This window comes from Tenrec ecaudatus, chromosome 1, assembly GCF_050624435.1.
Source record: "Tenrec ecaudatus isolate mTenEca1 chromosome 1, mTenEca1.hap1, whole genome shotgun sequence".
NCBI classification, from domain to species: Eukaryota; Metazoa; Chordata; class Mammalia; order Afrosoricida; family Tenrecidae; genus Tenrec; species Tenrec ecaudatus.
Window position 1 is genome coordinate 268,361,817 of NC_134530.1, and position 13,760 is coordinate 268,375,576.

Sequence of the window (13,760 nt, forward strand, 5' to 3'; positions counted from 1 at the left end):
TGGGAGAAAGAACCTGCAATGTCAAGGGTCGGGCAAGAGAGTGTGGCAGGGCAGGTTCCAGGAGGTGTTAAGGTATAATGCGGACACTCTTATAGGGAAGAGCAATCCAGGCAGAGGGAACGGCCAGAGGAAAGGCCTAGGTACTCATGCGATTGACAAAACCACCGTGTGGAAAAGGTACTACTGCCTCCATTTTGCAGATGAGCAATTCAGTTCTGCTGAATAACAAGCCAGGATTAGAAATCAGCTTTCTTGTCCGTGGCCTGTCTTCTGTAGTGACTGATACTAGGGAAAGGAAAAGGGTCATCACAGATGTGGTTTGTGCTGCTATTAAAATCAGGTACGCTGCTAATGCTTGAAAGATAATCTCAGAATAATTTCATTTTCCTTCCTGGGTTCTATGTTTCTCCCTTCTTCACCTGTGTTTTCCCCCTTGAGTGGATGATTTTAATGTCAGACTTATCAGCTAAAAGTGTATCTTTGCATATTTGATCAAGGAAAGGTGTTAATCACAGGACCAGGCCATGAGTGAAGAAGTACTTATGACATAACTAAAAAGAAAAAAGGGTGGCTGAAGTGGGTAAGTCTAGCTTTCAGGAGAGAAGAGCAGAAAGTTAAAAAAATAAATAAAAGGAGGGGGGTAGGAAATGGGAGGGAGTCTTTGAAATATATATTTGAATTAAGCCCCATACAGTTAAAATGCTAAATGAAAGATATGATTCTAGTCTTGAAGAAATAAGGAAATTCAAGTTTTAAAAAAGTTAAAAACTAAGAGACCACAAAAGAGAAAACTTTGTGGGAGAATGAGAGGACAGGATGGTGGGAAGAGGGGTGCAGAGACGGGGAGAAGACACTTAAGGAACTTTCCAGGTCAAAATATGACAAAATTGGGCAATACACAATAGAAGAGAAAACAGGAAGAATCCGATTTCCGACACAGTAGCCTGCCGAGCTGGTGGAATTACTAGCAGTGATAGAGAAGCCAGCGGAGCGTGTGAAAGATGAGTAGATTTTCTTTTTGTAATGCTAGGTTTAAGGTGGCAGGCAGGGGCTCAGGAGTGGAAAGGAGCTGGCAGGCAAGAAGTATGCATCTGGAAGAGGGTGTCACCTAGACCTGTCCTGTCCAATACAGTAGCCTCTAGCCGCATGCAGCCCTTGAGCATCTGAAATGAGCCTAGGCCTTGCGGAGACATGCTGGAAGTATGAAATACACACCAGATTGTGAAGATTTCCAAAAATATTACAGAATACTTTAAGAACTGACACTGATTACATGCTAAAATATTTGGATGGGTTGGGCTAAAAAATACACTATTAAAACTTAACCCATCTCTCTTTTTTAATGTGACTAGTAGAAAATGTTCAATTATATGTCTATTGAATATGCAGATCTAGAAAAAATACAGCCTTAAGAGGGGTGACCAAATGAAGTGAATCAGAGGTATCTCAGCTCTAAATCCTTGGCTATGAAAGAAAGGAAACCCCTTTATCCCACAGGCTCCCAAACCTATTTGACCCGCAGTCCTTTTTTCAGAAAAAAAGAAATTACTCAGCAATTAAAAACCTTTGTACTGTAGCTCAGAATCCAGGATAAAGTGTGAATATCTGCTTTTAAGGCCCCTCCTTATTGTTCCAGTGTCTCGTCCACTTTGGGAAACACTGATCCATTCTGACAGTAACTATTTACCAAACACTCAAACATCACTAGATTTGACACACCAAGCACATATTCATTTTTCCAAGAAACCTCATGAAGCAATATTTTCATTTATAGAATATGAATGAATGACCTAAAAATATGAATCTGCCCAATAACACATAGGTAAGTGTTAGGGTTCACACGTGTGACCGACTGCAAATCTCAATTCTAAATGGTCGCACCACCTAGGACAATCTACACTGCAATCCTATAACAATTTACACAGTAATTTTCTAATTACTGGATTTCAAATGTTAGATTTAACTGCCAATATTACAATGCTCCATTTCCAGACCCAGTGATATGCCAGCTAAACTCATTGCCATCAATTTCATTCCAACTTACAGTGGCTCTATAGGACAGAGAGAACCACCCTTGTGAGTTTCCAAGGCGATCTTCACAGAAGTAGTAAGGTGGTTTCAAACTGCTGACCTTGTGGTTGGCAGCCAACTCATAACCCAGTGTGCCACCGGGCTCCTTGAAGGAAAAATGCCAATACATAAAAAGTCATCACTTTAGAGTTAAGGTGAGCTAGTGGTGTTGGCGCTGCGTTGGAAGGGCCTGGGGGCAGCGAGTTGATTTTGTTGTTGAGTTATACCGGCAAGGAGCCCAGGTGATGCCTAATGGTTACGTGATCAGCTGCTAACCCAGAGGTTGGCAATTCAACTCAACCCGCATCTCCGTGGGAGGGTGGCCTGATGACCTGTTCTTGTAAAGATCTTGACCTAGAAAACCCTATAGGGGCAGTTCTGCTCTGTCACATGGGGACACTGGGTGTCAGAATTGCCTCAAAGCTACTTATCAACCCCAACAGTGATAGTGGCATATTTTCACATTAAGTAACTTATCCTTCCTCTTTACCAATGTCTAGTCCTAAAGGCTAGAGCCTTTCATGTTAGATAGTACTTATCTGATTACCTCAGTAGAGATGGTTGTGGACAGAACCTTAAAAATGGGGGGGGGGGGGTACGGAAGCCGGCCCTGGTTTCCTCAAATACCAAGATAAGGGATGTGAATCCCACTGAAATATAAACTATCTCTTCTAGCTCTTGAACACACCAAACTGACTAAAACAAAGGAAGCATTAGATTAGAACCCAAAGTTAAGCTTAACCAACTGGATCTTTAGGTTTTGCAGCCTGGGAAATGCTATACTTGGGGGAATCGAAAGAAAACAGGGCTAGATATTTTGACAAATCAACAGAGCAAAATCTCCTACATATATAAATTAGGGTCAAAGAATAATGGTGTCTTTCATTGAAAATATTCGGTTTGTTTTACCTTTAATTTCTACTACCTATTTGCACAAGGGTAACCATAGAGCCACGTAACATGTTTGGTCACAGGCATGTTTACACACTTTGTAAAAACTTGCTCCCGTTAAGTTGTATTAAGCTTACTTTACTTATTGAGCTTCAAGCATATTATGGTTTGGTCTAATTATACTAAAAGGCTAATACTAAACATAGCCATAAATTTACAGTTTGGGAATGAAAATCAAAAGGAAATCTCAAGAAAAATATGTGTTTTGAAATAAAATGGCTAGTCACTAGGGCTCCTTATAGAGGCAACCTAAAAATGTCTGTCCACCCAGATGCCAACGCACCAAAAGCCTGACGTGAGAACAGCCCATGAAAGACAGCTGCTCAGTAGAGTCCTCTTGTCAGTCTCTCTCCTCACACTTTGCTGGAGACTCATCCTTCACTTGGGTAATCCTGGCAGTTACTTTGCTACTTCCTATTTGCATGATAGTGTAAAGCATGCTGCTTAACTGAGTTCCTTTTAAACTCTAGGGATTCCAAGTCCAAGTCGGGTTGCAATCTGCAAGGTCAGCAGTTCAAAACTACCGCTGCTCCGCTGGAGAGTTCCGTTACAGTCCTGGAAACTCAAAGAGCAGTTGTGTTCTGTCCTACAGTGTAGCTATGAGTCAGCAATGGCCTGATGGCAGTGAGTTTGAGTTTATGGAGTATTTAAAGAACCCTGGTGGCGAAATGGCTTAAGCATCCCACGGCTACCTGCAAAGGTGCAGCTGCTCCGAGGAAGAAAGATGAAGCTGTGTGCAGCACGGTCAGTCAGTCCGTGGCGCACAGTTTCTACTCTGGCCTGTAGGGTTGCTAAGAATCAGAATGGAGCTGATGGCACTGGGTATTTACCACCTACGATGGAAGGATTTCAAAAGATTTCTGGAAAAAGGAAGTCAAGAGAAAATGGGAGTTTTCTAGGAATTTGGTGAAGCCCCCTCATACATGCCAAGAACGGCTGTCAGAACTGGAGCGAGCACCACAATGACGACAATCTCTGCCTTAGTGAAATGGACCTTTTGATAGAGACGTTCAATAAACAGGATAAGTAAATAAAACACGCACTATGTTGAATCGTAAGTGTGAAATGAGGGGTGGGTGAGTGGGGATGAATAACGTGGGGGCAAATATTCAAACTGTAAATTAAGTGGCTAAAAGAGCTTCCCGTGGGATCAGGTACAAATGACTCAGAGATGCAGAAAACGTGGTACTTCCTGCTCAGCCCAAAGTGCCCTGCAAGTAAGGCCCGAGGAGCTGCATCCAAGAGCCCGTCTTAAAAACCCGTATGGAGCACAATGCGAGTCTGCACCTCTGAGGTCGTTCTGAGTCACCAATGAGACAGCTCTCAAGTGTGCACCTGAAAACGGCAATCCAGTGTTTGCAATTCCCAGTGATCCTGCAGGGATACAGAGAACTTCTCCGTACGGTTTACCAGACAGCCTGCGCTTATCTCCACAGACAGGCTAGTGGGGCTGCACGGCCCCCAACCTTGCTGTTAGCTTAGCCCACAGGGTCAGAGAAGAGGCCGCTGGTGTCAGACGTGGCAGGGGAAACAAAGGAGATCCGCACACTTGAACCAACCTAGAAGCGTCAAAGCAACAGGGAGGGCGCGGGCATACAAATCCGGCCCTCTGAAGACAAAAGCAGGCTGGGCGTCACATTTTGCCTTGGTCTGGTCCTGTCCGCGGGGCACAAGCCACTGGTTTGCAGTTGCAGAACCGCTGCTGAAACTCTCCGACGGCCAAGGGCCACCCCACAAACACCCTCCCCAGGAACGGAGCCCCTCAGGTCGAGTAGGAAGCATTGGGAATTGGCAGTCGGGACCGGCCTGGGAGTACTTGGAAAGAACCCCCCAAAGGCCCTACACCCACCGGCCAGCTCAGGTAGGCACAGGCAAACAGACACGCCCCCGCTGGAGGGGTGCGGGCTCCCCATAGGGGAGAGATGGAGGCGTGAAAACAACCGTTAGGGCCGGGGGAGGGGGCGGGTGTAAAAGAGAAATCGAATTTCTCATGGTCGCGCCACCGCTGCGCCGGGGAAACGCGGTTCTCGGCCACCAAAGCCCCTCCTCGGCGGGGCCAAAGTATTGGGGGGCGGGGGGAGGACGTGTGGACCCCAGGCGAAGGGCCTGCGGTGTGATGGCGGCCGGGCGAGGAGGGGCGGTTTCGCCAGCACCCCGAGTCCCGAGTGCATGCAACAGGGAGTGGCGGCCAGCGCGCCGGGCGGCCCGGGGCTTTGGGGCGGGACCGAAGACCGAGGACCGGACAAAGTTCCCGAGAGCCAGGTGGTCCGGGCCCGGCCGAGCGCTGCCGGCAACTCCCGCCCAAAGGACCACCCGCCCTGCCCCAGGCCGCGCGGGCCCGGCCGGGAGACGGCCTCACGCCCGAGGCGGGTTCCAGCGGTCGAACCCGCGGCGCCCGCGCCGCCGCCCGCCGGCCTTTCCCGCCGAGAGCGTTGGTCCGGGAAGAAAGGCGCGGCGGCGGCGGCGCGCGCGGCGCCCACTCACCATGGTGCGCGGCCAGCCGCCGGCGACGGTGCGCTGTCCAGGGTAGCGAGCGGCCCTCTGCCCACACTGCCCGGCGCCCGCTCTCATTACACCCACCCCGCCCCCGCGCGCGCGCGCGCCCTCCCGCCCACCTGCATCCCCGCCTCTCCGCCCCTCGCGGGAGCGCCCCCCGCAGCTGACGCGCAGCTGCCCGCGCGCCGCGCGCGACACCCTCCAGGCCGTTTCGGCCCCCGCGCTCCTCCCAAGCGCCCGAGCCTGCGCGGGGCTTGCACGGCCGCGGGGGCGGGGCGGGGCCGTGGGGCGGGGCCGCGGGGCGGGGCGGGGCCGCGGCGCCCCCTCGAGGGCCGGCGGCGAATTGCAGGCACAGCTCGCGCCCGCCGTCCACCAACGTTCGCGGGCGGCGATCGAGCGAGCGCCCACCTGCCGCTGTGCTGGGAGAAGGGGATCCGAGGGTGTCTGGTCTGCTTGCAATTGGGGATTCAAAGCGTGGGCGATTTTCAGGCGCTTAAAAGGAGGATGACTCTTCCATACACCTGCCTTTTGGATTTGAAGGATCCTTGCGCATTGGGCTGGTACCTGCAAGGTCATCAGTTCGAAATCGCCAGGTGCCCTCTGCCAGAGGAAGCCGGAGCTCTACTCCGGAACTCACTGGGGCAGTTCGACCCTGTCCCCGAGGGTCGCCGTGAGTCTGCATCGGGGAGTGTGATGTGGCAGAGATCCCGTGGCCTGGGTAGCCCAAGCGAAATACCTCGACAAAAGGCAGACTCTTGAGTGTTGCTGGGACTTTACTCGTTTTTAGCACTAAGAGTGAACGCTTGCCTTTTTGTTGGTTTGTTTTTTACGTGTCTGATGGGGTGAAATGAAATATAAAAATAAATATTTACGCCTTTTCCGGTTGGAATGACAAAGAGATACCAGCACGACACTTAGCGTTCCACGGCTGAGAATATGCACACCTGTTTTCAGAGTTTTGTAACAAAACAGTTAGCAGCCATAGACACCAGGACTAAATCTACTATCATATAATCACATATTTTGAGTTTTCTGTCAGCTAACCATATATTTGTTTGTGAGGGTGGATAATTTTATGGCCATTAACAGATAGATATTTGTTAACCACGTTTCATAAAATCTCACTATCAGTAGGCTCAGGAATCAATTCTGATACATGCTGTGTGATACTGAGTTACTTGTACATCTCTTTGCCCCATTTTCCTGACCTAACAGGGATAAAAATAGCACTCACACCACTGATATTTAGTTTTATCTATTTAAAATAGATTGATTTCAGTCTAATCAATATGACAAAAACCATCAAAACAATGACACAAAAGTACTAGTTATTGTAGTCTATGGAAATCAGAAAATAATTTAATTCTGACGTTAAAAAATGTCCCAGGGCTGACTGACTCCTCCGTGCTTACTATAGGCCAGGCGTTGTGGATAATTTTATGAGAAAACACACGAACACAGCCTCTGATGCAGCTTTCAGAACATATGACATTAGAGGCTGGAAGGAAATTCACACAAATGGCCACCAAATATTAACAGCATTTTTTTCAGGATAGCAGTACCATGGGGTGAGTTTTTTTCTTTTTACTTAACATTTTCTAGATTTTTAAATACTCTTATTTTTAAAGCTATAAAGTGGCTTCAATATTCTTTGGCTTCCGATACGAACACTCTGGATCTGAATTTCTCTGTAGTACTAGGAATCTGATGTGATAGAATGTGGATTCTTAATCCAGATATGATTCTCAGAATGAATGCATATTACTCTCATTTGCAGATTTAGTAAAATATATCCAGTTCCTTGTGACCCATCCAAGTGGTCTCAGGTATGCAGACCAGCAAGTTGAAGTTTTAACCAGTACCACATTTTGAGAAACGCAAGCACATTGCCTATCCAAGGGAAGCTCCAGATTACTTTTGTCATGACATTAAGGGGGTTACAAAAATACGTGGGACAGGCAGCCTTCCAAGTTTGCTGCTGCTGCTGCTTGAGTGTAGGAATCGTATCATCGCTGTCACCTACAAGTACACTAGTTAACATGTGGAAGGGCTTAGTAAACTTTGTCTCTATCCTTCCATACTACTATTTAATTATAATCATTGTTTTATGTGTATTATCTAAAACCACATATCAGCCTGCAAGCCCAGGAGGAAGCCTTAACACCACCTTACCTATAGCTTATCTATTGGGTAAAGGATGTGTTTCTGGCTTTCCTTGTCACTGCAATAAAGGTGCAAAGGAGGCAGCCACTGCCCAAGGGCATGTTTTTCCACTAATATTTCATTAAGTAGTGGGGGGGGAAAAGGAAGCAGTTCTACCTTTGTGAACACAGAACCGGGTTCGTTTCTAAGCATTCAGAGATGCTGTCGCATGAAATCTCAGTGTACTGAGACAGACTGAAAGGGAGACGTGGCAACCTCTTTCTAAAACAGGAAGCCCTGCGGGTCACGACAGACAACAGTCTGAGAAAGACTCTACAGCAGCGGTTCGTAGCCTGTGGGGTCACGACCCCTTGAGGGGTCGAGTGACCCTTTCACAGGGGTCACCCAATTCATCACAATACTAAAATTACAGTGATGAAGTAGCAATGAAAATAATGTTATGGTTGGGAGTCACCAGCACATCAGGAACTGTATGAGAGGGTCGTGGCATGAGGAAGGTTGAGAACCACTGCTCTACAGGACGGCTACGCCACAAACATTTCAGTGATCACAGGTTGGCCAAGAGGGCTGGACGCTGTGTCTTTTGTTTTACATGAGATTACCGTGAGTCAGCTGGAGAGTTACCATCTCAGAGACACCCAGAGGCCATTCTACCCTGTGGGGTCACTGTGAGTGGGCGTCCACTCACTGGCAGGAAATGATGATGGGTCTTGAACAATAGCTAGATTCTCTTCTTGTATGACACATATACTTTGATGAATTGGTAGAAGACAATAAAACCATTTTAGATAGAGAAGTGCTATGAAGAAATAAAACTATATTGTGGAGCATGTTAAAGAGGCTGGTCAGGGACAGCCTTTTTTCAGCAGCTGATAGATGAATTGCGAAGACAGCCATTCACCAAGCCCTGAGAAGATCTACAGGAAGTCCTTCAGACAGAGGAAACAGTAACTGAAAATTTGCTGGGATAGAAAAGGGGAGCTTCTGGGAAGAAAGGAAGGTGGCCAATATGTCTGCATGTATGTGGATTGTATAATAGATTGGATGAGCTATTCATTTAAAGCATCTAGAATACAGCAAGCACTCAATACATGTTAGTTGTTGTGGTAGTTGCACATGTTAGTTACATGTTAGTTGTGGTAGTTTCATGTCCACTTGAAGATATCTAAAAGTGTAGGGGTGGTATTCCACCTGTCAATCAGGTCACAGCCTGTTGGTGCCTCCTTGTGGGTGTGGCCTTCTCCTAAGGAGAATCCTGGGAACCTCCCCTTCTCTCTCTGCCTTCACCTTTCTGCTGGCATGTCCTGATTACAGCCAGAGCCCTGCCACGTTACCACCGCCATGGAATCCACATGACTGCACCCGGCAACCTATGATGTTCCTTCATTCTGCATCACTGCTTGAGTCTGAAGAGGGACTTAGGGACTAGTATTGGGCTTATGTACTTGAGTTGGACTGGGCTGGGATGTTTTCTTAATGTATAATTACTTCTTGATATAAAGCTCTTATACAGATATATGTCACTGGATTTGTTTCTCTAGTCAACCCAGCCTAACACAGTTGTTGTTATTATTGTGAATATGATTTTAGTCTTCCTGGAAAAAGTCATTGTATAAGAAAAGAAAAAAAGAAAATGATTAGGGCAAAGAAAGTACAGATGTGCTTTATACAATTGATGTATGTATATGTATGGATTGTGATAAGAGTTGTATGAGCCCCTAATAAAATGTTTTTTTTTAAAAAGAAAAATAGTAGCAAAGAAGGATCCTTTAAGTTTTTATTGATTTGTGCTAGTATCTATGATGGTTAGGTTTTGTGCCAACTTGGCCACACCTAGCAAGATATAGGTGGAGTCCAACCTATCAATCAGGTCACAGCCGGATGATAACCTTGTGGTGCTGTTAGAAAACTAGCCTCTATGTTGCCCCTCTTCTCTTGCTTGATTGGACCCTCTGTCTGGGTCTGGGGTTGGCAGTTCATGTGACTGACCCTGGGAATTGTTGGGCTCCTGCAGACCCTGGATCCACATGACCCACCAGCCTGTAATCTCCCAGCTTCCGTCTTTGCGCTCCTGCTTCATTGGCTGGCAGCTGGGTGAGTCTGGAGGGGTCCACAGCTAGCACCGGACTCATGGTCTTGAGTTAGACTGGGCCACGCAGTTTCCTTGGTGTAAATTACTTCCTTGCTATAACGTCTTTATTATATATGTATGAGTGCCACTGGTTTGGGATCTCTAGAAAACCTAGCCTAACCCAGTGTTCTTGCACATTTAGACTTTAAGGTTTTTTAAAGACTAGTGTGTTTCAGATCCAATGACAACCTATTGGTCTGCTCTAAATTGAAGGGGCAGATGAGTCAAATAGAGAATATATTTTTGTACTAAACACGACACACCAAAAAAAAGAAGGGAAAGAAAAATCTAATCAGTACTGCTGCATTTTTACCTTGGGTAATGAAGAGGAAGCGACATTGGGGCAGAAGGAGTGCCTATACACTCACGTATAAGCCGACCCGGATATCAGCCGAGGCACCTGATTTTACCACAAAAACTGTATTAAAAATGTGCTGAAAAAACTCAGCTTATATACAAGCATATATGGTAACCTTGTTTTATTCTAGTCTTAGAAAAGATTATATAAGTAATCTTCACATGTATTGTCTTTTTCAACTTACAGATGAAGACATTGAAAGTTAGAAAATGTAAGTAAGTTATTCAACAGTTCACATGGAATTGTGGTAACTGGTAGAGGCAACACTGGAACATTTGACTCGGCGCCTAGGCGTAGACTCAATGGCAGTGAGTTGTGGTATTTCAGCTTTCATTCTCTTCACTATTTTATCTTTAATATATGCTAAATTTCATTTATCAGTTTTATTTTAATCTTTTATATGTGTCAAGCAACATAGGTATAAAGTAGAAAAACCTATTACATAAGGAATCTCAGGTGCCAGATCCTTCCAAGCAACCAGCCATAGCTTTCTCCACCCACACTATATATCGATGTAACTTGCTCAGGTAGATGCATCCTCTGAAACATTTTTGTGGTTCGTGGTCATGAAGTTGACTCTGACCATGGCAATCCCCAATACAACAGAGTGAAATGTTGCCTGGTCCTGAACCACCTTCATGATTGTTGATGCGTTTGACTTTATTGTTGCAGCTCATCTTCCAGCACTATATTGATCAATATTCTGTTGTGACTATGATTTAATATCAGATATTTGGAAGTAAACCACCAGCTCTTTATCTTCCTAGTCAGTGTTAGTCCAGCCTCTCCACTGAAAACAGTTCACATTGGCCACCCTGCTAGTATTTAAAATACTGAGGACATAGCTTCAGGCATTATAGCAACTACACACTATCGCAGTATGACAAACGGACAGGTGAGTGGTACTTATTTTTGTTGATAAGCCACTTGACACCAAGCTTAACGTCTAGAAATTAAGTTAGGAAAGAGAAATTGATCATTACACCCAACCCTTCAGGTCTCAAGGATGGAAATATTACCCAAACAAACTCACCTTTTGGCCAGGTCAAATGGTATGACAGTACACAAAGATAATGCTCAACATCCTACTTTGCTGAATAGTGGTTTTGGTTTTAAAAGTTTGTGAGGGGCATGCGCAGTACAACCCGTGATCTCTCCTCATTTGGAGTAAAGAAGAGGGGAGAGAAAGTCAAAGACACATGGCAACAGTAGTCGAATAGAGCACGTGTGCCTCACTCTCCACAACCCCAAGGGCAGAAGCATTAGATAACAGTGGGATACCACAACCAACAGCTCTGAAGCCGGAAACCAATGTACAGGACAATCCTCACAAACCAACATATACAGAGCAACATCCAAAAAAAATGAAGTAATATAGGGAGAACAAAGAAACTAAAGACAGCACATGCACAAATGTCAGCAAAGTGACTAACACATACATATATACTAGTCAAGAGAGACAGTAGCAGAATGCATAAGAAAACAAAATCCATCAACAGGAAAACACATCTCACAAACACAGACATGAACAAACTTAGAACCAGAGGCTAGTCAAACACATACCAAGCCAACAACAACCAAAAGAAAGCAGGGTAGCAATATTAATCTATGAGAAAATGGAGTTCCAGGCAAACAATTTAATAAGAGACAAGAATAGACACTGCATAATGATCAAGGAAACAATAGCCCAAGAAGACATAACTATAATAAACCTATATGTACCCAATGAAAGACCCTTAAAATACATCAATCAGATCCTCATAGATTTGAAAAAGGATATAGACACCTCAGCAACAATAATAGGAGACTTCGCCATTCTTAGGGGAAGACAGAACATCAAGAAAAAACTCATTAAAGACCAAAAAAAAAAAACCCTACAGCAATACAATCAATAAAATAGACCTCACAGACATATACAGAGCACTGCATCTAACGAAACCAAAGTATACTTTCTTCTCCAACACACAAAGAACATTAAAAAAAAATAGACCACATATTGGGCCACAAAGCATGGCTCACCAAATTCCGAAATATTGAGGTCCTACAACCTATTTTATCAGACCACCACAGCATAAAATCAGAAATCATCAATAAAATGAACAGAAACATAAAGACAAACACATGGAGATTGAACAACACAGTACTTAAAAATGATTGAGTAATAAAGCAAATAAAGGATGAAATTTTTTAAATCCTTGAGAAAAGTGAGAATGATAACACAGCATATCAAAACCTTGGGATCACAGCAAAAGCAGTAATCATAGGTCAATTTATCGCAATCTACACACACATTGAAAAAATAAAAATCCAATAGCAACACTCTAACACAACACCTTCAAGAATTGGAACAAGGATAACAACATAAACCCCCCAATAAAAAAGGGAAAGAAATCATAAGGATCAAAGCAGAGGAAAATGATATGGAAAATACAGGGGAAAAGGAAAAAAAATCAACAACATAAAATGTTCTTTGAAAGGAGTAACAAAATAGACACACTACTGGCAAACTTAAAGAAAAAAAAGAATGTAAAATTGTGCTTGATACAATTGATGTATGTATGGATTGTGATAAGAGTTGTATGAGCCCCTAATAAAATGATTTTTAAAAAAAGAAAAGAAAAAGAGAGAGAGAGAAAAAAGATGCAAATACCCAGAATAAGACATGAAAAGAGTGACATTACAACAGATCCACATTATCATGAAAAACTATTCAAACAAATTCACAGTCTAAAGGAAATGGACAGATCCCTAGAAATATGCTACCCACTCAAACTAATGCAGACAGATATTGAAAAACTCAACAGATTTATCAAAAAGGAGATATATAGCCAGCCGGTCATGAAGAAACTACTAACCAAGAAAAGTCCAGGGCGATATGGTCTCACAGGAGAATTCTACCAAGTATTCAGAGAAGATCTGACACCAATCCTACACAAACTATGCCAGAACATAGAAAAAGACAACAAACTCATTCTATGAAGCCAGCATAACACTGATACCCAGACCAGGCAAATACCCCACAAAGATAGAAAATTTTGGACCAATGTCCTTCATGAACATAGATGCTAAAATCCTCAAAATTATGGCCAATAGAATCCAACATCATATTAAAAATAATTTAAAATAATAATAATCTACCATGAGCAAGCGGGATTCATTCCAGGGATGCAGGGATGGTTCAGTCTTTGTAAAACAATCCATGTAACCCACCACACAAACAAGGTATGGAATAAAAACCACATGTCATATTAATAGATGCACAAAGGACATTTCACAATACCCAAGAACCATTTTTGATCAAGACAGTCAACAAAATAGGAATAGAAGGGAAATTCTTCAACATAATAAAAGTCACATATGAAAAACCAACAGCCAACATCATGCTCAACGGGGAAAAAATAGAACCATTTCCACTGAAAACAGTCCCCATCACAACTTTTATTTAACATCATGTTGGAGGTCTTAGCTAGAGCCATCAGACAACAGAAAGAAGTCAAGGGAATACAAATTGGCAAAGAAGTGGAAACTCTTGCTATTTGCAGGTGATATGATTTTATATATAGGGAATCCAAAAGTCTCCACAAAGAGCCG

The 13,760-nt window shown here is 44.2% G+C and overlaps 1 protein-coding gene across 1 annotated transcript in view; it reads right to left on the bottom strand.

Annotated features, from left to right (window-relative positions):
• ELOVL2 (ELOVL fatty acid elongase 2) overlaps nt 1-5,603 on the bottom strand; it is an 84,207-nt gene extending 78,604 nt beyond the window's left edge. Inside the window, exon 1 of the mRNA XM_075532367.1 lies at nt 5,506-5,603. Within this exon, the coding sequence (XP_075388482.1) occupies nt 5,506-5,592 (87 nt within the window). The 5' untranslated portion in view covers nt 5,593-5,603. The remainder of the gene's footprint in view (nt 1-5,505) is intronic.
• Nucleotides 5,604-13,760: the final 8,157 nt, after the last annotated feature.